General features: G+C 37.1%; 1 protein-coding gene across 1 annotated transcript in view; it reads right to left on the reverse strand.

Moving 5' to 3' along the window:
* St6galnac3 (ST6 N-acetylgalactosaminide alpha-2,6-sialyltransferase 3) overlaps positions 1–22,851 on the reverse strand; it is a 534,011-nt gene that overhangs the window by 308,709 nt on the left and 202,451 nt on the right. Inside the window, exon 2 of the mRNA XM_042685641.1 lies at positions 7,153–7,347. Within this exon, the coding sequence (XP_042541575.1) occupies positions 7,153–7,347 (195 nt within the window). The remainder of the gene's footprint in view (positions 1–7,152; positions 7,348–22,851) is intronic.

Raw genomic sequence — 22,851 nt, forward strand, 5'->3', positions numbered from 1 at the left:
AGGTCAATAATCTATTCAGTAAATACTTGGTATATTAGTCAGCTTTGCATTACTATAATGAGATGTCTAATATAATTAACCTATAAAAAGAAAATATTTATTCTGGCCCACAGCTTTAGAGGTTCTTTTCTAAGTAATCCTTTCTATGACCCACTCTGAAAAATGAGAAATCACAATTGGATATCATCTACATCATGGCAATTTTTTTCCAGACTGAATACAATTGTTTAATTGGAACATTATTCCCCACAGCAATGAAATGACTTTTATGGGAGATGGTGAATTGATCTCTTTAGTGACATGATCAGTGCTCCACATTGGGCAGACCAATTATTTTAGGACTGTGGTGAGATTACATATCATGGTGGGAGTGCATGCAAGAGCAAACTACTCACTCATGACCAAGAAGAACAAAGAAAGAGGAAGGGATTTAGGTCTCACAATCTCCATGAAAAGCATGCCTCAATGATATAATTACTTCTCAGTAGGCCAAACTCCATAAAGGTCAAGACCTTTCAATAGCACCACACTGGAGATGAAATCTTTAATATATGAGTCTTTGGGGGGACATTCGAATAGCCAAATCAGAGCACCTGGAAAATGTCTATTAGTCAAAGGGCTCCCTAATCAAATACATTTTCCATGCTTCGTTAGATAATATTTGATATAGTGGCTATATAGTACTTTGCTAAGATTCACTAGTGATTTTTTCTTTTATGAGTAATATTTAATAGGGCTTTCTCTTAAAAATGAAAAATCACAACTTGATGTCATATACTTAATGATAAATTAGCTTCCAGCCACTGACACTGAATATAATTGTCTAATTGGAATTATTTGAAAGTTCATTATCATTTTTTCCATATTTATTTTTTCCAGTTAATTCACTTTTTATCTTTAAGTACATGTACAAAGGAGTTGTCATTTAACAAAGAAGCTTATGAGTACAATATATCTTGATTAATGCCATCCCTTTCAAAATTCTTACCCATCCCTCCTTTACCTACCACTTCCTTTACTCTTCTTTTTTTTTTTCCTTTACTCTTCTTAATCTTGCGGAATATACATTGGATTCTTCACTATATTGTACCCTTCTTTTCCTCTTTGTCTACCCATTTCCCCTTGACCCCACCCCACCCCTTTCAAGTATCTACTTGGTGTTCTATTTTGCTGAATTTTGGCTTTGCCTTTCTAAGGATTAACATTATTTGCGTTCTCCCTTGAATCTACCATATGTCAGTTAATACATTTGTATATACTTGCATACCACCCAATATATTTATTTATAAGTTTATAAGCTAAATCTATCTTCCAGATTTAAGGTAAAACATGCATCCTTTGTTTCTCTGGGGCTGACATTTCATTTCACATAATGTTTCAAGCATTTCCATTTCTTTTTATTATTTTTATACAGATGAGGTACAGAGGGGCTACAGTTATAAATGTCAGGTAAAGAGTACATTTCCTTTTTGGACAATGTCACCCTTCCCTCACTCTCTCCCAGTTTTCCTCTCCTATGCTAACCCACAAGTTGAATAGTTCATTTTCAACATAGTGTGTAGTGAGTACCACTGCTGGTCATCCTTTTTCCCTTCATTTCTGTGCCCCCTTTTACCTTCCTAAAGATACCGGAAGAGAGTCCATCTTAGACATTTCCTTGGTGAATCCCAGTTTTAATGCTTTTGTAAAGTTTTTAGCAATCTAACTGGAACATAGTACTTATTAAATATTTGGTAATTGATATTCATGGTTAATAGTGTTATTTGAAAAATATTCTTTACTAATTATTCTGCCAACTTATCAGCTTGAGAAAGAAAAAAAAAAACCAATACCAGGACCTTCTAGTCAAAGTATATATGAGAAAAGAACTGTTTTGCTTTGTTTGCTTTTCACAATTGAAGTGATTTGATATCTAGATCCCTAAATAGGCCCCTTTCAAATGTGTCAACATGGCAGTTGGCAAATGAGCATTTTTCTATGTGTGATTCTGTAATGAGTAAAATTCCCTTATATACTCATAGGGAAACAATTACTACATTAAAAACTATGATAATAATGGATCCTTCATCAATAGCAGATGTGATATGTAAAGTAGAAATTAATCCCTTTTGATTGCCAGTGCCTCATAGCAATAGAGAAAATTTCACCTGATAATTATATTAAAACTATATGATTTATAAACTGACTATGGCTAAAATTCAGGAAGCAGTCAGGCTTATCCAGCCATTTTCTGGCTTTGTGACCTTGGGAAACTATGACCTTATTCATATTGAAAGGATAAGCTAGTTTACTAAGCAACATATTCCTAAGCAGAAAGGTAGACAGCAGTGATTCCTGGTCATCCCTAAGCTAACTGGTAAATATTAGTTCTCAGCTAGCGTCCCAGCAGATTTGAAAGGATCAGTTTGGAACATGGCCCTCATCCTCAGGTACAAATGTGTTTAATGAATTTTGGTGGTAGTGGTTGTTGTAAAATGAATACAGTGTATTAACTAGGACTCTTTAGGTTGTAAGTGACGAATGCTCAAAAATGGCAAATTGGGGCGATAAAGGAATTAAGCTTATACAGACAAACCACAATTGAGGGTTTGCTGACTTCAAAAATGACTGGGCTCAGGATGTGTGTATATGTATTACTGTCTTGCAGGCGTGTGTGAGTGTGTTCTTTTCCTTTCTATAGATGCCATTCATAGCTTAGGTCATAATTATGTAATGAATGTATTTTCTCAGTTCTTTGTATATCCCAGAGAAAATTTAATTCTGATCAGATGGTCCTATATATACCCATGCGTCTGGAAGTTAGGTCTTGAGGCAGTGCCTCAGAAACTCCTTGGTCAAAGATCATATGAGGGGTGCATAGAGTAGAGGTTTATTGGAAGTGACTAACCCGGAACAGTCCACGGCTAGGTAGCCAGCCAGAAAATGAGTCACAGAAGTAGAATAAAATGTAATATGTGATTTCTTTTTTCTTTTGTGTGGTTTATCCCCTGTTGTCACTGTATTTGATTTGGTAACCTGGGCATTGTATATATACTTATCTGAATTAGGGAAGAGAAGGGGAACAATAAAATGGTGAAACAAAGGACAAAGGGTAAACCAATACAACAGATGCAATGAACCAACACAACAACTCACAAGATAATATGTTGGAAATGAACTATACAACTTGGGAGTGGGGGAAAGGGCGGAGAAAGTGGGAAAAAATGAGGAGGGGGTAACAAGTTCAACAGAAAATGTACTCACTACCTTATGTATGTAACTGTAACCCTTCTGTACATCTTCTTGACAATAAAATTAATTTTTTTAAAAAAAGAAAAAAAACAATGAAGTTTAGAAAATATGTAAGTTGCCCCTGCCCATACAGATGTTAAGCTGCTGTCACCAATAAAAGATAGAGAAATGGTTGGCCACTGGTGGCTCAAGCCTGTAATCCTAGCTATTCAGGGGGCTGAAGTCTGAGGATCATGGTTCAAAGCCATCCCGGGCAGGAAAGTCTATGAGACTCTTATCTCCAATTTAACACAAGAAAACCAGAAGTAGCGCTGTGGCTCAAGTGACAGAGCCCTAGCCTTTAGCTGAAGAGCTCAGGGACAGTGCAGGCCCAGAGTTCAAGACCCACGACCGACAAAAAAAAAATCCAAGGAAATGAAACTTAAGAACTGGAACTGGATCTACAAGATGTGAGACAACCTGATTTCCAGCATACATATTAGTTGAAGGAAAAGGTACTATGTATATTCTGGCTTAACTTTGGGTCTTTTCCCAACCCTACATTTACTTTCTGTCACATACAAATCTTTCTCCCTAGCATATGTCTCCTCTCTCGGACAAAAGCTTCTGTGGTCCTTCCATTCCCAAAGGGCTATCTGACCCACTCCTTCAACACTTCACAGTTTTGCCCATTGATTGAGAGCTATTACTTTACAAACAGAATAAAAACATAATCATCTCTTTTCAACTCAACGAATATATGTCTTGTGTATTTAGAAAAACAATAAATTATCTTTAAAAGGATGAATTCAATATGCACATGTTGAATAAGTAATCTTTATTATATGTTAATTTAGTTGTTTCTTTTTCTAAAGCAATTGTATAGTTGAAATTTCTTTCGCTTTATGATTACACAAATGAGTATATTCAGATTTTAATTAACAATTAAATTGATCAGTTTGAAATTTGGGCAACACAAATTTGCTTATAATTGCTCTCACTATGCTTATATGAAATCCAAAGCCTATATTCCCAAATATAGAAAAACCATTCAAGTCAGCCCTAGTTACATGTGTACATTCATTTGAATCTGTACAGTGTGTGCTTTCATTGCCAAGAATGTCAGCTCCATTCCTTAATTGTTCCTATAACCACAATTTGGGAAATTCTATTGCAACATCAATATGTGATGTGTATGTTTAATTAGGCAAGTGTGACCTGTCTGTCACAGTGATCAATGCTCTTCTTACTTAATCTACTTTAGACTATCCAATGTCCCCATTTTAAAATTAGCCATGCTTTAGCTTCATTAAATTCTTAAGCCATTAAAAGCACAGTCCTATGCATCACTGCTATTCTGTGTTCTGGACAGCCCACGCTTCTCACTTCACACCTCTCTGGGACCCATGTGACAAGGAACCCTTCTCCAGCTCCTCAGCTCTGGCATGTTATGGTTTTCTTATCAGATCTTGGGAAGAATCTGACACTCTTACTGACCTAGAAAGATCTGGTTGTCTCATTCTTTGGATCATCAAAATTTGATTCTCTTTCTCAACAGAAAATGTAAATAAGAGCAGACAGTAAGCTTCGAGCTATGTCTTCACACCAGGTCACACAAGAAAAAAAAAAAAAATAACATCACTTAGTCCATAATAGGAAAGTACAAAAACAAAACAAAAAATCTAGTCTGAAGCTAATTTCTTTTACTTAAAATTGCCATGATCTCAATAGGGTGAAACAATGATGCCTTAAACCGAGCTCTGTGATAATTACATCCTTTATCCACTTTATACTGTTTCTACTAGTATACAAGAATTCTTGTGGTTCTGTATCCTCACCAACACTAGGTATTACCAAACTTCTTAAATTTTTGCCCTTCTGGTATTTAATGCATGGTGATATTTCTCTGTAGTTTAATTTACTTTTCTCATAGTGGTTTTAGCTTGCAAAGCACTAATAACTAATGTGTTTTAGCAGCTCTTTGCATGCTTATTGTCCTGAGTCCAGGATGGTTAAGATTTGAATGTAAATTCTAGCATTTGGAATTCAGTATTCTGGAATGAGTCGTACATTTCAATCACTTCATACCATAGTGGTATACATAGTGGTATAAAGAAACTCATTCAGTGACAATCAGTTTAGAGTCAAGCACTTTATGCACTTCGTTCTCTTTAAGTCACATAAGCAACTATGAACTTGAAACTCCCATCTGAATATTGGACACAATAAAATTGAGACCCAGAGGTTGAGAAATTTACCCTGGAGGGCTTTTATAAGTGCAACTAAGTGTTGGAACTAATACTATATCTGAACTCTTTCCAGCAATCGTATTTCCTATCAATAAATAATCTGTGCAGAAGGAAAATAATGTTCTGTTTGGTAAAGTCATTGTGTTAAAAACTCTATTAAAAGACATTCCATATGACTAATTAAATAATCACATCCCCGGGCAAGTTTTTCCTTTAATATTTCATAAGTATTCAAATAAATTACAAGTGTTTGATATTTGGTGGAATTTCTCTTATGAGAGCAATTCATGAAAGACTTTAGTCACATGTTCCATTTTCAGGCTGTGACGGGCACTTGTGAAATGATTAACTGTACTGTAGAATTATAGAATATCAAATGGCAGCCAGAAATAAAAGGAACAAAGGCAAGAGTGAGAGAAACTATTCTCTAAGAGACATATCTTCATACAGGTAATCAATTGATTACGACACTCAACATATTCAGACAATAGACACTTAAAATTAATTTAAAAACAATTAAAGGACAAACATAAGGCAAGACTCCTAGGAATTTATATGTTATTAATGGTGCCTTTACCCCCAACTGTAATGATCTAATAAAAAGCCTGTAAATTCTTCAGACACAGGAACAATTTTCAAAAAGTCAAATGAACTAGAAGCAATTGCTCAGGTATGATATTGCTCACAAAGTGGGATAGGCTAAGCCAGTTGTCAATATCTCTCTGAGAACTAGGAATTGCTCTCAGAACAGGAGTAGCATTCTGTGTTTGACTCTCCCCTCCAGGATCTTTACAAAATAACTTTTCAATGAAATTGTATCCCGAAACTCTCTCCATTCATACAGACACCCTGGTGCTTGCCCTGTACCAACACCTTCAAACAGGCCTGGCATTTGCATCTATAGAAATGAGCCTGACACTTAATCTACTCCACAGAAATGAATAATGAAAACAATTTTAAGAATTACTTGTGTGTCCTTCATGTATTTTGTGAGGTTCATCATTTGTTGCTCTACTTCAGGACACAAATGTTTGATGACAAAAGTGACAAGCCCCATGACCAACAACAACAACAAAAAAAGCGATCACACAATGCACTTTCTAGTTGTCAATATATAGCCATCCTTTTCTGTGCTACCAACAGCTACAAAGATTTAAAGTTTCATGATTATAGGATTTAAATGATTTTAACCCCTTTACATTTGGAAATTCTTTAAATCCCATTATCTCTGTAGCTACTGCAAATTTTAAAATCAGCTTGGCCTTTTCTAGCTCCAGGTCTAAGGATTATAGAGTTTTAAAGAACAAATGCTTTTCTGAAGTTCCTCTATAAAGAGCTGTCCCCAACCAGTTGACCTACAGGAAATAAAGCCAGTCAGTTCTCCAGCTGGTAACTGCTGATCAGAGTGTCTAAATGGAGAGATATGTATGTTATGCCACAAACCCCTAGGAAAACAGGTAATTGCATGCTCAACTCCATATGAAGCCAGTGAATTGGATGATTTGGTGTAGGAAGATGCGACAAACTTTATACATGTGTGTACATCAATTAAGTGTCTAAGAATAAGAAAAGAGATGTCATAGAATCTCTCTAGGAAATAAGAAGTAAGGGCAGTGAGTTAGAAGCCACCTTGCTCCTAAAAAATCATGTTACCATAGATACTCAAATGCTAGGTAACCCTTTGAAGTCTTACCTCTTGTGTCCTCACATTTATGTATCCATAATGAGTCCGAAGGGGCCGCCTGTATGTGTAAGAGAATGGTATCCACTTTGTACCAGGCTGTCCGAAGCAGTTTAGGAGCAATGGGAAATTCACTTCATTTACAAGGCGCACAACCAGCAGGAAGAGGAATGCCGCTACAAAGCTTACTGCAATCACTGACTTTCTCTATAAAACATTAAAAAAAAGGAAGAGAAAAAAGAACGAATTTAAATAAGAACAGTCACAGAAGGGGTTCCTTTAGTCCTCTCCTTTTTCTTTCATAAGGATCACAGGATTCCACCATTTAATATATTTAACTCGGCAACCGAAAATAATCATTTGGTGAGCAGGCTGTTTTTTCAGGATAGATCTCTGAGAGCAAGCAGAATAGTGTTCTGGTCTGCTTCTCTTCTCTTTCCACCATTCCATTTATCCTTATATATTCACTGCATCCTCTTATCAAATGAAATCAAATTTAGATAAAGCCTTTTCTATGGTTCAATTCCCTCTTCTCCACCATCCTTTCATCCTCAACCTGCTTATACTATATTAAATGAGAATTCCCCCTTTTTCCATATTTAATTTAAAGGTAATTCTAGTGTGTTTGTTTTTTATTTCATAATTATATGATCTTTTTCTATGTGATTATGGATTTATGGAAAACTGGATTATACTATATCATATCCCAGATATACTATATCTCATTGTCCTTACAACAATCCTTCAAACCTTATACACCATAGGCATTCAATAAACACTTGATTGAAATGGATGGATGGATAGACAGATAGATGGATATATACATACATACATACATACATACATTCATTCATTCATACATAGTTGCACAGAGAGATACATAGATGGATTAATTGATTTTTCATGTTATTATAGACACTTTCTCTATCATTCTGTGCTTTTGTATATAGCACCCTTATGGGCCCAAAACTCTTCTGTCTTATTGGATTCAAAATGCTAAAGGAGAGGCTGGGAAGGTAGCTTAGTGGTAAAGTGCTTGTCTTTCATACAGGAAGCCCTGGGTTCTATTCCTTAGCACCACATAAACAGAAAAGGCCAGAAGTGGCGCTGTGGCTCAAGTGGTAAAGTGCTAGCCTTGGGAAAAAAAAAAAATAGCACCCAGGCCCTGAGTTCAAGCCCCAGGCTGGCAAAAAGATATGCTAAAGGAGTCATTTCATGATGAACAATGTAAGAATCTTCCCCTATATATGCTACCATGGAATGAAAGCTGTAACAACTGCATCTGATTGGAATAGGAGAGAGCAGAGATGAAACCGATTTCTCTTAACAAAATGCACAATTTTTAATTAGTAGGGATGTGTGAGCTGAACTTTCCAGACAGATAACACAGGCATGAGGATAAGAAAGCAAGGGGTCTTCCGTAGGCACTGAATAATTTGTCTTGCAGTGCAGCATAAAAGAGAAAAGTCTAGAAACACAAATGATCATGTTAGCACTATGATGGACTCTTTCAGTTACCAAACTAAGAAGTATGTATAATTTTCCAGATGAGGAAAAGCCAAAAGTTTCTTTTCTATTAATTCATTTTCTTTTTGGAAAGGTATCAGTGAATAGAGGTAATCCAACAGGAGTGTTTACCATGCTTTGGAATAGGGAGAGAGTAAAGGCAGGAAGTAATTAGGAGGACTGAGCAATGAGGGATGGAAATTACATCAGGGAGAAGGAACAGAACAATGAGAAAAAGCATGAGAGATGCGATTTAGATGGGAGGAATAGAATTTGACTTCAGATGGAACAAACATGGCAGACATGACCTTCAGAGACTTGGGGCCTAAGAAATGGCAATAATATTCGATCATATCGGGAGAAACCAGAGGGGTGAAAACAGGAATCTCTTGATGACCCAAAGAAAATGAAGCCTTGGCTTCGTAGGTCAGTAAGATCTAGATCAAAGTAAAACTAAAAAGAAAGAGCAAAAGATAGACCTTAGGAAAAACTCTCCTGTAAAGCGCAGGGTAGACAGAGCGAACTATTCCATTATGAAGTTGAGCTTGAGCTGTGATTACTCTTTGAACTTAATTAAGGAAAGCCAAATAACTTTCTGAGAATAACTGCATATTTTTGTATCAGTGTTATGTTTTGAGCTGGCCATTTTCAGGGGGAATCCGCTTGAATTTTCTCCCCACTGAATCTCCCAAGGAGGAAAAGAAACCCAAACATGGCCCAACATTCTCCCTGGGCCCAAGCAGCACAATCAGCTCCCAGAAGTCAGACCCCTAAAAGAAAGTCTTCATTCTTGCTCAGTTCCTGTAATTTGTAAAACTCACATTCCTCTGTCTAGCCAGTGTAATTTTCTAATCACCTAAAAGTCCCTTGAGCCCTGCCTCCTCAAAACCCCTTATCTCACCACTAACTACCACAGCCTTACCTCATTTAACCTTCTAATCATGAAAAACCGTTTTAATTTGCTCCTCTGTGGAATCATTATGTCCACAACATTGCAGTGTGTCAAGGTAACAGCTTAAATGAGGTGATGGATCTTACAAGTTTAAAAGGACATAGACCAGAACAGATGGCTAAATAAAAGCAAAGAGGCCAGTCACCCATTAAGTAAACAAGTAAGAACCTTTTCACTTTTTTTTTTTTGGTCAGCATACTGTAGCTGGATACAAAGCAGCAGCATGCTTTGAAGGAGAACCAGATGGAATCTTTGCTTTTGCCTATTCCAGAGCACAGCGTGACTTTGTCCTTTCTCTTAGCTGCTGAACTGCATTGCATTGGCTGCAGGTTGAGGGACAAAGGCACAGAGGGCCTTTCTGAATCTTCTGATCACAAGCAGCAACACATACATAATGCATACATGAGAAGAAACTAAACCAACCATTTTGAGAGAAACTTCAAAACAAAACAAAATCACAGTCATAAAAGCCTCCTCGCTGGTAATCCATGTCTGCCTCCTATGTCTATCAAAAGGAACCAAGTCATGAGTGCAGAGAGGGGGGAAGAGCAATAACTGAGAGTGAATCCCAGCACCCACCCCTCTGCACTCCACCTGGAACTGAATTCACACTGGGCGGAGGTATCCTTTTATAGCTCAGACCTCAGTCTAACTTCTGTCACGTTGTCTCAACCTGACTCTTACCCTTTCTGTGTTGCTGTATTCTTGTTCAGCATGAAAGTATTCTCATAGTGCCAACATAAAATCACCCTGAAATTTTACTAGAAAAGGTAAAACTGGAAGCACATGCTGTGCTCCAGATGGCAAAGACAAGGAAACTGAACACACATGTGCTTCTCCTGGAAGTCACTTCTGTCAGAGCCTGACCTTGACCTTCAGCAACTGCAAAGCAAACCTTGGATGAGATACTTTGAAGTCTATCCATCATATAACATCTCTGTGTTAGAAAAGTACTACTTGTGCATGTTCATCATGGATGTTTTCACAACTTTAAGTTGAAATTGTTCATTGAGACCATATTCTGTATAGAAAGAGAAACAGAAACATAAGTATAAATGCCACGAGGAGGAGGAGGAGGGGGGTAGGGGGGAAGGAGGAGGAGGAAGAGGAGGAAGAGGAGGAGGAGGACCACCACTGGTACTGTAAAGGGAACTATGCACAGGGTGCTTTGGAAGCCCAGAGAATGGGCAGGTCTGGGAGCTACAGGAGGGACATTTGTGGAAATGCTTTTCTGGGGTAATGGTATTGAAGTGGAGTCCTGAAGAATGAGATAGCAAGGAGATAGTGAGGAGAAGGGAATGGCATAGTAACCAGAGGAATAGCAACTTGACAGTTTGTAATTTGACCAGAAACCTTTATTTGGTAAGAAGACTACATAGACTCTATGTGGTAGGAGAGGCTGATAGACAAGATTTCAAATCATAAAACCAAAACTAATAAGCACAAATGCATTAAGTGAGATGTAATTATCAGTCCTATCTACTATACATTAGGGTAATGAAAGGACAAATGGATGCAATGTCACATCTTATAATTCTAAAATATTACTCATTTTCTAATCAACTGAAAATGCATTATTTCAGTATATTTGAAATTAACATGTACCACAATACTTTGTTTCCAGTTGTCTGATTTTTTCCATCAATAAATTCCTTCTGAATGGCATGTTCTAGTAGCAGTTTTAAGTCCAGAAACCCTCAAAATTAGGCAATTTGTCCTGAGATATCTGTGTTCTGTCTATGGAAGTGTACATTGCTGCCTTTATATAGGAGTCAGAATCTCTTTAAACAACTACAATTAAGCTAGAGAAATCAATATAAGTACTTATCAGTTTATAACATAAAATAATTCAATATTTTTTCACACTGCAAAAAATCAGACATAAACATAATAAACAGTCATTCTCCAAAGATGAGAAGTAGGCACATTAAATCAAATGGATGGAAAAAGCAGAGCACAATCCAGGCACAATTATGATATAATTGGGAATTGTGAGATCCTTGATGGGTACTGGCCAATTGGTAAACACTGATTGGGACATGAAAATTTCATGATAGGAATCAGACAAATCTGTTTCTCAAATATCCCAAGCAGCTGCAAACCCTTGAACTATTTGGTGCAATGCATCTATAGAAGCTATGGAAGGATGTCACTGTGCCCAATAGATCTGATGAATTGCTGTGGGGAAAGCTTTCTCCTTCTTTGTTCTTCATTTTGGGCAAATCTAAAGGGACCTTTAACAGCTGAGACATTTAGAATTTAATCCCCTTTGTGCTGCGAAAATATGCATCAAAAATGTGACATTCCAATTGCTTGCTCCTTAGAGTTGGAATATAATTTATGAGACTTTAGTGTAGACATCCCTATTTCAAAATGAAACCAAGGGGAATTCATGAGGTGGGAAGAACACACAGTTGCAGAGATTTGGACCCAGTATTTTTGCAATCTACATAAATTTTATGCATGTTTTTCTACCACAGAATTTGTCATTCACCATAAAGACTTTACCATTCCAGTTGGTTGTTCAATGTTTTGAATTTTCTTTTTCATAAGTGATAATAGAATAAAGATATGTTTGTTCTACATAATATATTATATAGGAAAATATATTTCTATAGTATTATTTAATGACTTGAAGTAGCTGTGCACCAGGGTAACAGCTGTTAACTTTTCTTTACATGACATTATTTATCAAATGATAAATTTAAAATACAATGCCAACCGTATTACATTATTATTATATTATTATTCAGTTACCACACACATTGTTGTATCCCTTCCTATTATTTGTGATCTTATCAAATATGAATTCTTCCGCATAAAAAATCATATTATCAATGCATATCTATCTTGTGCCACTGGCCAACTCTAAATCTCCCTGAAGACAATAAAACTTCTAGCCATTTACACACAGATGAATTAGCAAAGCAGAGAGTATATAAATAAAACTTTCATTTGTTTTTTATCTGTTAAAGCAGTGATCTGAATCCTGCTTATTAAACTATATTGGACTCTGGGGGGAAATCTCATTTATTTGTTGTGGGGTAGGAGAGAAATAAAAAGGTGGGATGTCCTCATGGATGGGATCTATGCAGTTGCTTATCAAAAGCAACCTTATACTGTATAGTTGCTAAGAGAATCATTGAGATTATCAATGAGAGATTAGTGAATGTTGACCAAGATCAACATGAGACACTTCATCACAAGTGAGAGTCTAGGAAGCAGATGAAATTGTAAAGAAATAATAGGCTTTAAACGGAGGAAGGACAAGAGCTACAGTATAAGGAAGGAACATAATCATGAAAAGTCTATACATCACGACAGTCTGCCCTCACACTGTAGATTAAAAGGGATCTAGATGTGGAATAGACCTAGATGTGGAAAGTTCATTCTAGAGGTGGTGGCCTATGGATGGATGGGAAAGTGGGAAAGCTCAAACTACCTCATGAGCTATCTCAAACTTGCATTCCGTTTTCTAGTATGAAAAGCATCAATTATTGCTTTCAGAGATATGGGCTTCTTCCTCTGCTAGGGGTACCTAGTAAGAGTATTGTGTCCAAGTAGAGTACAAATGCATGAATAATTATTACCTTTACAAAAGATAATGTTTAATGAGTTTTGTCAGTCATAGCATACTATATAAGGGTCATTTTTCCCACTAAAGAAAGTTATAGAGAAGTTGAATAACTTTCCCTGCCTGTTCTAACCAGCAGATTTTAAGGTAATGAATGAAGAAATGCCCAGTAGTGATATGTCATATTTAATAATTTCATATTAAATAAGAATCCAAAACTACCATGAAGGGAGGAATAGATTAACCGGCACCCAAACTCTACTTTTATAGGCTCACATTAAGGGGTAGGGAGTGATAGCTTAAGGGAATTAAGGAAAAAATAAAAGGGCACATTCCAAGGGGTAGATAACAAGAAATCAAGAAGTACTGAGGTAGGCAGTTTCTGTAACAGAACCAGGATGCCAGGAATCAGAGAGGTAAATACAGGGAATTCCTCCTGTCTGGTGACAGGATTACTGCAGAATGTCAAACATTCACACACCAGGGTTTTCCACTGGTATCATAAAAACACCAGTCAAATATCACACCGCCAGTCACAGTCCCCACAGAGGTTCCCACATTACCCAAGACCTCAGACTAAGGAAATGATTAAGATGAAACTTGAACTCAGATGTTCTAACTCCAGAGGCTGTGCTCTAATAAAATTTAAATAGCAAAAGGTGTTGGTAGTTCCATAAAATTTAAAAGTAATAAGGCATGCTCATCACTGCAATCTGCTGTAAGAATAGGGATAGGTGCCAAAATGTCAGATATGTATATAGTAAGTAAAAAATTTTAATGTAACTAACAATAAAACATCAGGACAATAGAGATTTCATGGCTGCTGTTGTCATACAAATTCTTCCATGCACAAATCTAGCCCTAAAGGAGAAACATAAATGGCTGAAATTTTCTCAGGGAGTTTTTTTTTTTTTTTTTTTTTGCGGGGGGGAGGGTCTGGTCATGGGCCTGAACTCTGGGTCTGGGTGCTGTCCCTCAGCTCTTCAGCTCAAGGCTAGCACTCTATCACTTGAGCCATAGCGCCACTTCCGGCTTTTTTTTTTTTTTCTGCTTATGTGGTGCTGAGGAATCGAACCCAGGGCCTCAAGCATGCAAGGCAAGCGCTCTACCACTGAGCCACCTTCCCAGCTCCTCTCAGGAAGTTTTTTTCCCATGGAAGATTTCCTATGGATGAAAACATAATAGAGAAGTTAAAGTTAACATTATTGAGTAGTTACGAGATTCTCAGAAGATATAATAGGTCACAGTGATTTTCTAACACCTATACTAAAACCATAATGAAAAATCTCTAGAGTGTTTAATATGCTGGTACATTTTCTTATTTTACTTAAGGAATAGCTTTAGGTTTTTCTGGCCAGAATTATTCTATAAACATGTTTTGGTATCACATGAAAGTGATTATGACTAAATTCTCACTGGGTTTGTTTTGTTTAATAATAAACAAAAACATGTTTATCTCCTTTTGCCTGTTCCTATTTATCATCTTACCTCAGTAGGTGCCCTCTGTACAGGAAGAAATCAAAGCTCTTCGGATGTATGCTGAAGAAGCAGAATGAAGGCTCTTACATTCTCGTGGTGTGATATGGCTGACACACAGATATTTAATCCAAATGGTTAATTCTCATGATGAAAAGAACTGGGTTAGATGGTGCTGAGATTATTTTTCTTTTCCTTTAAACCATTATTATGTGAAGAAACATGCTCCCACCCACTTGTCACCTTCTCTAAGTTTCTCCTCTCTCCCTCCCTCCCTGGGCATTTTCTTAAGATACTAACTAACCAGAGACAGGGAAAATTATCAAGTAATCAGACCAGGTACTTTTGTTTTCATTTTTAGTCACCTAATAATCTTCATTGGCACCTGTATTTTGCAAACACCTGCTTCTAATCATTTCATCGTTAAGTGATAAGTTTGTATCTTTGAATCTAACTCATTGTCAAGGAGTCCAGGACACAAAAATGGAACAGAAGCAGAACAGATGCAGACATTCTGATGGTCCTAGTATCATTAAGGAGGAAATCCTGGCCAAGGCCTGAGAATGATGATGGTGACTGATGAGAATAATGCTATCATTAAGTAGGACCTCTTGTTTTTATGTGAATCTATACATTCATCTGTGTGTGTGTGTGTGTGTGTGTGTGTGTGTGTGTGTGTGTGTGTGTGAATACCATGGCTTGGACTTGGGACTCCATGATTGCTCAGCTTTCTTGCTTATGGTTTATTCTCTACTATTTCATTTATGACTACAGCCTAGCTTTTTGCTGGTTAATTGGAGATGTAGTCTGGTGGACTTTTCTGTCATGGTTGGCCTCAAACCATAATCTTCTGATCTCAGCTCCCTGAATAGCTATGTCTACCGGCTAGCCAGCAGCACCTTATTTACACACTCTTACATTATATAGCATCTCTTTCTCTTTGTTTGTCTTCTGTTTTGTTTTGTTTTTTGTCTGTCGTAGGGCTTAAACTCCGGGCCTGGGTGAGGTCCCTAAGCTCTTTAGCTCAAGGCAAGTTGTTTTGAGCACTTGAGCCACAGTATCATTTCTGGTTTTCTAATGGTTAATTGGAGATAAGAGTCTCACAGACTTTCCTATCCAGGCTGGCTTTGAACTGTGATCCTCAGATCTCAGCCTCCTGAGTAGCTAGGATTATAGGCATGAGCCACCAGTGCCTGGCTAGTGTCTCTTTTCTTAAAGCATATTCTAAACTGTCACTTGACATGAGTCTCTATCACCAGTAAAATAAGACCAGAAAGATGTATAATAGAAGATCTCCTCTCCTTTCTCTACCTTCCAGTACTCCCTGTGTCCTGCTGAACTCTTCACCATTTTCCAACTGCCTTTTATTACAGAGATCCCATAACTTTGTTCACTGTGTTCTTTCCTGCCTCCTATTTTCCATCCACTCCACCTCTACAAGTTCCAAAGTAACTCAATGAAATAATGTTTTATCCCTAAAGCTTTCTTCATTCCTCCTGAGTCCTGGTATTTGAATGAACGGGGCAGAAAAGAGTGAATAGAAAAGGATGGAAGAGAAAAGGAGAAAGGAGAATACAGGAAAAATAAGAGGGTAATATTTTTCTTAAATATTGTTATTGAGAATTCCTTGAAGAAGTGAATAAAACCTTAGAAACATCTCTCATGTTAGCACTAAACACTGTGTCTATTTCAAGCATAGGAGACAGTAAATATCTGGGGAAGCAATGAAAGAATAAATTAAGTAAGAAAAGTCAGAGGAGCTGTTGTTCTCTAAATAGAATTGCTAAATTATCTGAAAAGTTACATATTAAGGTTATTAGGGAAAGTGTGTTTTCCTCTAAGGAATAAAACCTCACAAATTATTCTTTTCTTTTCCTCCTTTCTGTGTGGAATTTATGTGATTGTGAGAGGAAGCTGGAGGGAGAGGTTTATGATGGGAAATATAAAGAATAAAAGAAACTTCAGTATTTGCTAAATGGGACTTTTCACTGAGAAACTCCATTGAAGTTCCTGATAGAACTTATAAATCTGAGTGGCGATCAACTAGTCAGCCTGCTCAGAGCAACATAGTTTCTGTTGTATATATTGAAAAATCTAGATTTCCTGCTTTTTTGAAACTCAACTCTTGTCAAAGGACAGTAACACTTAAAGTTGAATCTCATGAAAGAAGTGAATAACAGAAGTATCCTACCCTTTTGTCAAGAATGGTCTTCCTTTCTGAGATGAGGGGGATTTGCAGCACCTTTCTATGCCCTCAGCAAGTGTACGGTACCATGCCAATACTTCTCAGGATCAAAATTTTTTTTTAACCTGGGCCTGACCTATAGACTTCATAGTCAGACTACCCTAAAAAGTCAACATATACAACCTCAACCACCTGGCTTAGTCTCTTGTGACACTGTCTTATTACCTGAAGTTGGAGAAAAGGATAGTATACATCTGACGAGATAGGCAAAGTTTAAATGAGTTATTATATATAAAGACCCCTTAGGGCACTGCATGGCAAAAAAAAAGCACTAAGCAAATGTGACCTTTTATTGTTAGACTATTTCATCAACTATAAGACACCATAAATTGTTATTCACTGTTACTTAAAATACAAAGGGAATAAGTTAGAGAGTCTGAGAAGATAACTTTGCAGAAAAACTAAAACATCAAATAACTATTCACTGTGAGTTAGAATATTCCAGCTTCAAATCTGCCATTCAGAAAGTTACACCAAGAAAAGAAAGGAGAAGAATATTCTCCTTTTGTATGAGTATGAGCCACAAAGCAGTTACTCATGCAAGTTTTTGACATAAGTTCATACTACCAGTAGTATTTAAAACTTGGTGCCAGATGGGTAGTGTTCCAAAGTGATCACATGCTACAACACCAATCTTGTCTAAATATTTAGTATGTTGAAATCTCTTTTTTTCACCTAATACCTGACTCAACTATAATGTGTTCAGCTCCATATAACCTGTACAGCATCTGTGCCCTTCCCACCAAACAGCAAAATATTATGGTGTTCTAGTCAAGAGAATTTTGCTCCTGTTGCTGCTCATCAGACCAATGAGTTGATACTTCATCAAACAGCTCTCTGGAAGTCCCATTTAGAGGTAATATTTTTGTTCCAAGGTCCAGATAACTCTTGGCTATCTGGTGCTTCCTACAGACCCATCTCAGCACTCTTCCTTAGAGCGGTGCTGCACTCCAGGGAACATGTAGTGAGTGGTTTCTGAGGGTGGGAGTCTTCTAAAATTGTCACGGTACTGAAATTGTTACCTCATTTGGTTCATGAGCTACCCCAGGCTTAGTCAGACTTTATTGTTTTTATAACATCATTAAAACCTCAGTGGGCCACATTGTGACTTCCTTATTCATCTTTAGGACTTTTTGCTCCTCTTCATTTACTAGACCAATATGAAGAGAAGAAACCTTAAGCAATCAGACTTGTCCTGTCCTAGATTATCATGACATTTTGCCTCCGTATTTGTTGCTGGTTATATTGTAAGTTATGTTTTTCTCCAATCCTAACAACTTCATCTTAAAAATAGGTCTTTGTCATTCTTTGAGCTGATTGCTCCAAGTCCTTCTCTTGTACAACATCATTTTTCACAACTGGTTTCACAGTAGCTTTGCTGGCTGATCATCCCAAAGCTGGAAAATGGAACCCATGATTTCCTGAGTTCTTCCTCCTACGGTTCTCAAACTTGAGCCTGGATGTTGAAATCTCTTAAGGAATGCAGTGTGATATTGATCTGGACACACTCCATTCTCTGATATTTAAAAACATGGAAAAACATCTTTCATGTTAATTAAATATGAGGTTATCACTTTCATAGTTGTAGTTACCATCACCAGCAGCAGCATCACCATCATCAAACCTCAAAGGAACTAAGAGAATCAGGAAGATTGCCTGGATTGCTTTCAACATTGTCCCACATCCCATACCCCAAATATTTCATAACCGCAGGCACATAAAGACAAGATAACTGAATTGGAGCTGCTCAAGACATAAGAGTTTCTCAACGTACATAAAGCATTTGTAACCAGGCACTTGTGGCTCACACTTGTAATCCTAGATACTCAGGAAACTGAGATTTGAAGACAGAGATTCAAAACCAGCCCAAGCAAGAAAGTCTGTGAGGCTCTGATCTTCCATTAAGCACCTAAGCACTGGAAGTAGAGGTGTGATTCAAATGGTAGAGCATTAGCCTTGAGCAAAAAAGCAAAAAAGCTGATTTCAGCAGCAAGGACCTGAGTTTAAGCCCCAGGGTCAGCACAAAACACATGCATACACACACACACACACACACACACACACACCATCTTTGTTTTTTAGTTTTGGTGAAATTATTCCCATGAGAAAACAAGTCATTTTAAAGACATGGGTTAGACCATCTCATACATGTAGGCATATCCCATGGCCCAGTGCATGAAAATCAACTATAGCACCTTCCAGTGTGTCTCTAAGACACATGAACTGTTCTCTCACATGTCAAAGTTCAACTTTCACAGAGTTATGTATACAGATTAAGGAGACTTTCACTGAAACACAAGCAGTGTTTTGCCAGAACACAGGTCTCATGACAAGAATAAATAGTGTGGTATCAGGAATACTTGGATTTCTAAGTAGAACAGTTCTGCTATCAATATGGGATTTAATATTGCATTGGCAGCAATTTGAACTACTTTGGAACATAAAGCATATTAATATATTATTTAAAGATGTCTGTGCTAGAATCATGAAGGCTGAAAGATCTCTATTGTTAAGCAAAACTTATATACACTAAGCCTGTTATCAATAAGTAAGTCCTTGATACTTTTTCTCACCCCCAGATCAATCAGTGCCAAATACCTAATAGCTTAATGGGCATATCAATCTTGATGTCCTAAGACCAACTCAAATCTAAAAATCCAAACTTATTCCATACTTCTCCATCTGTTACTTTGGAGACTTAACAATTAAACTGTCAGCTTTATTTAGTAGCTGTTGCAAAACAGCTTATTAACATCTTATTATCTTAAACATCTTATTCTGGTTCCTCATCTATAAAACTCATAGTCAATATGAAAATTAAATAATGAGATAAAACAAAAAGTGTCCAGCCTACTGCCCAGTACATAGCAGGCAATTAATAACCATTAATTTTTAAAAATTAATATACCAGGTTCCTTTCACAAAGCTATACTTTCTTCATGGAATGCCTTCTTTCCTTTCTCTCCCCTTTGTCTCAATAACTTTGACTTATCCTTCAAGACAAAATCCAAATGTCATTTCTTTTGTGAAGCTCTCCTACCCTTTCAAGATTTCAGGCACTTTGTTATGACAGACACATACTTCACACAATAATTATATGACTACCAAGCTACTTTTATCAATCAACCTCATTCAGTAAATCTAAGGTGCCCTATATCCCACCTTCTTCACAGACAGACAATGCTAATCAATCACAGCATCGTATCTCCCTAAGTATCTAGACTTAGCTACTGGATACAACTTCAGAATTTGTTCAGCAAAACGCTCTAGGCAGATGCTAATCAATTTATCATTTGTTAAATGGGCAGTAGTTTATAGCCAGAAGTTACACTATAAGTCTGTAGACCATGTGACCACATGTCACACCATTGACCTCTCAGAGCCTGGATTTATTCATCTGCACTTCTCTCTCTATCTCTCTCTTTAAGAATCTCTACTGTTTCCTTAGTCTAATGACTCTGTAACAGTGACCCAGGAACCCTGATTGGCCAGAAAGAAACTAAGAAAGAAACTGTAATAAAAAGAAGTTCATAGTACAGCTCTGCACAGGATTCTGGGTCCAGACCCAACTCTTATCACTGAGTTAGGCATGCCTATAGACACACAAATTGAAGCTGGTGTCTATGTAATTGAAACAGAAATGGGGTGAGAATTTGTGATCTTTCAACTTGGCAGATAGCAGCTGCCACTTACCTAAGCCTACCTGATTGCAGCTATTTGCACCTGCTGAGAAAAAGTTTGCAGAGAATGAGATTTCCTTTTTTAACTCTTGGTTGAAAGCAAGTCTTTCTATTATTTTTTTCATGCAGCTGTAGATACTAAATCAGTTTCATTCTCTCATATGTAGATGGCCACTGATGGGTTAATACACACGGTCAAACAACTTCCACAAAACCTTAGCAATCACAATGAGAATTTTAAATGTCTACTCCCTGCACTCTTTTGTGAAGACTTGCAATCTTTTTGGAAACAGTGCTACATAAAACAAAAAGATGTTAAGAATTTTCATTCTATGTATATTTTTGAAGCAAAGGGGGAAAATATCTTTTTGTATCTCAAATAGAACTGCATAAAGATGAAAATTTCTCTGGAGATTATTTGTTGATACTATAAGCCAAAAATTCATATTTATTCAGTAAAGATTATCATAAAAATAGGCATGAAGTTAGTTCCCAGAGAAAGAATTGCCAATAAATAGTTGTGAAGAAATTGAGCTATTGCTCTAAATTTAACAAACGTACTCAATTGGTGAGGAGTTAGTCTGTGTTAGATCTGAATATTTTAACAAAACTTGCAGCTCTGGTATCCAGAACTCTCACTGGGTTCCAACCATGATGGGTATTCTTTGCAGAATTAGGTTGCAATGGCTGAATTTTCTCAACTGCTTAAAGTTAGAAGTGAGGCCTGTAGAAGCCTGAAATACACAAGAATACAGGAACAGGTTTTGGGCAGAGGGTGAACCAGTACAGCATGCCTGTTTGAGTTCTAATCTCTCACCTTAGTGTAGGTAGAAGAGAAAGAGCACCATGCCCTCCTTCTTCTCCAGCACCTAACCACCCATTCCTACAAGGATGATTGAAAACCTGTAAGTCCTTTTCACTTAGACACAATCTTCACCAAATTTGTTAGATAATTTTCCAGAGCATGAAACTGGCCCATATCCTTAGCATATTTTGACATATGCACATGTTTTATTGGGGGGAGGAGGGTGGTGGTATTCTGCAAACCTCAGGTTTTGCTTCTGTTTTGACAAAGCCTTTTCTTTCTAAGTAAAATAGATGAGCAGTTCAGCAAGACAGGGCAGGTTTTATCTGCAAAAAAAAAAAATCTGCCTTTCAGCAGAGCAGACAATACAAGCAAAACAGAGGCAAACTGCACACAGTATTTCCTCTACGTGAATTGTGCTTCGGTTTTCCCATGGGATGGCCAAGTGGCAAAGTAGTTTATTCCCATGTGGCACTGATAGCAGGTCCTGAATACTTCTGAATATATCACTTTTATTGCCTTTTATATTGAATTACTGTGAAAGGAAAAAAAATACGTTTGTGAGAATTCAAAAATCAAAATACTTTAAGAGCTTTTAGAATCTGCCTTGAGGACATAAAGAAAAGCTTAAGAAAACAAATAATCCTGCTAAGGGATACTAGAGAAGCCCCTTCACAGGAAGGCAGACATTATCAAATATTTATGCTGACTTTCAGGGAAAAGGCCAAGTTTTGTTTCATGTGGGGCTCAGCTACTCTATAGCCTCCTTGATGCTTTAGAAGTTGCCATGCAAGGGACAAAATTTGCTCAGGGTAGTTTGGACTGAAAAATTCTACTACATCATGTTTCTCCTGGAATTTAGTTTAAGATCCTTTCATTTTTTTTTTTTCTGTGCTGGTACTGGGGCTTGAACTCAGGGCCAGGATGTCATCCCTTAGCTTTGCAGCATAAGGCTGGCACTCTACCATTTAAGCTACAATTCAACTTTCAGCTTTTTGGTGGCTAATTGGCGATAAGAGTCTCAGAGACTTTCCTAGCCAGAATGGCTTTTGATAAAAGTGATTCTCAAATCTCAGCCTTTTGAGAAGCTCTGATTACAGGAGTAAGACATCAGTGCACAGCTCACAAGTTTCTAATGGTACATGTTACAAGAAATCTCACCTCCCCTCTGCCACCAATCATAAAGATTCTGTTAAATACAAATCATACCTTGTTCATTTTAGTAGATTCCCTCTTCTTTTCACCCAAACAAGAATTCCACAAACGAATACACATTTCAAACACTTCTATTTTCAATTGATCATTTTCTCTTCAAGTGAAATAAGGTTGTGTCTATGCTTTGTCATTGTATTTCATCTACAAAAGCTCTTTCCTCACATAGGAAAGAGCTATTCATCCAAACTCATTTCTTTGCCTTCCCAATCCCTTCTCCATGAGGAATGAGGCAGGTTTACATAGTGCAATTCTTGTGGT

This window comes from Dipodomys spectabilis, unplaced genomic scaffold (assembly GCF_019054845.1).
Source record: "Dipodomys spectabilis isolate Male_0828 unplaced genomic scaffold, ASM1905484v1 ptg000002l, whole genome shotgun sequence".
In the NCBI taxonomy this organism is placed as follows: Eukaryota; Metazoa; Chordata; class Mammalia; order Rodentia; family Heteromyidae; genus Dipodomys; species Dipodomys spectabilis.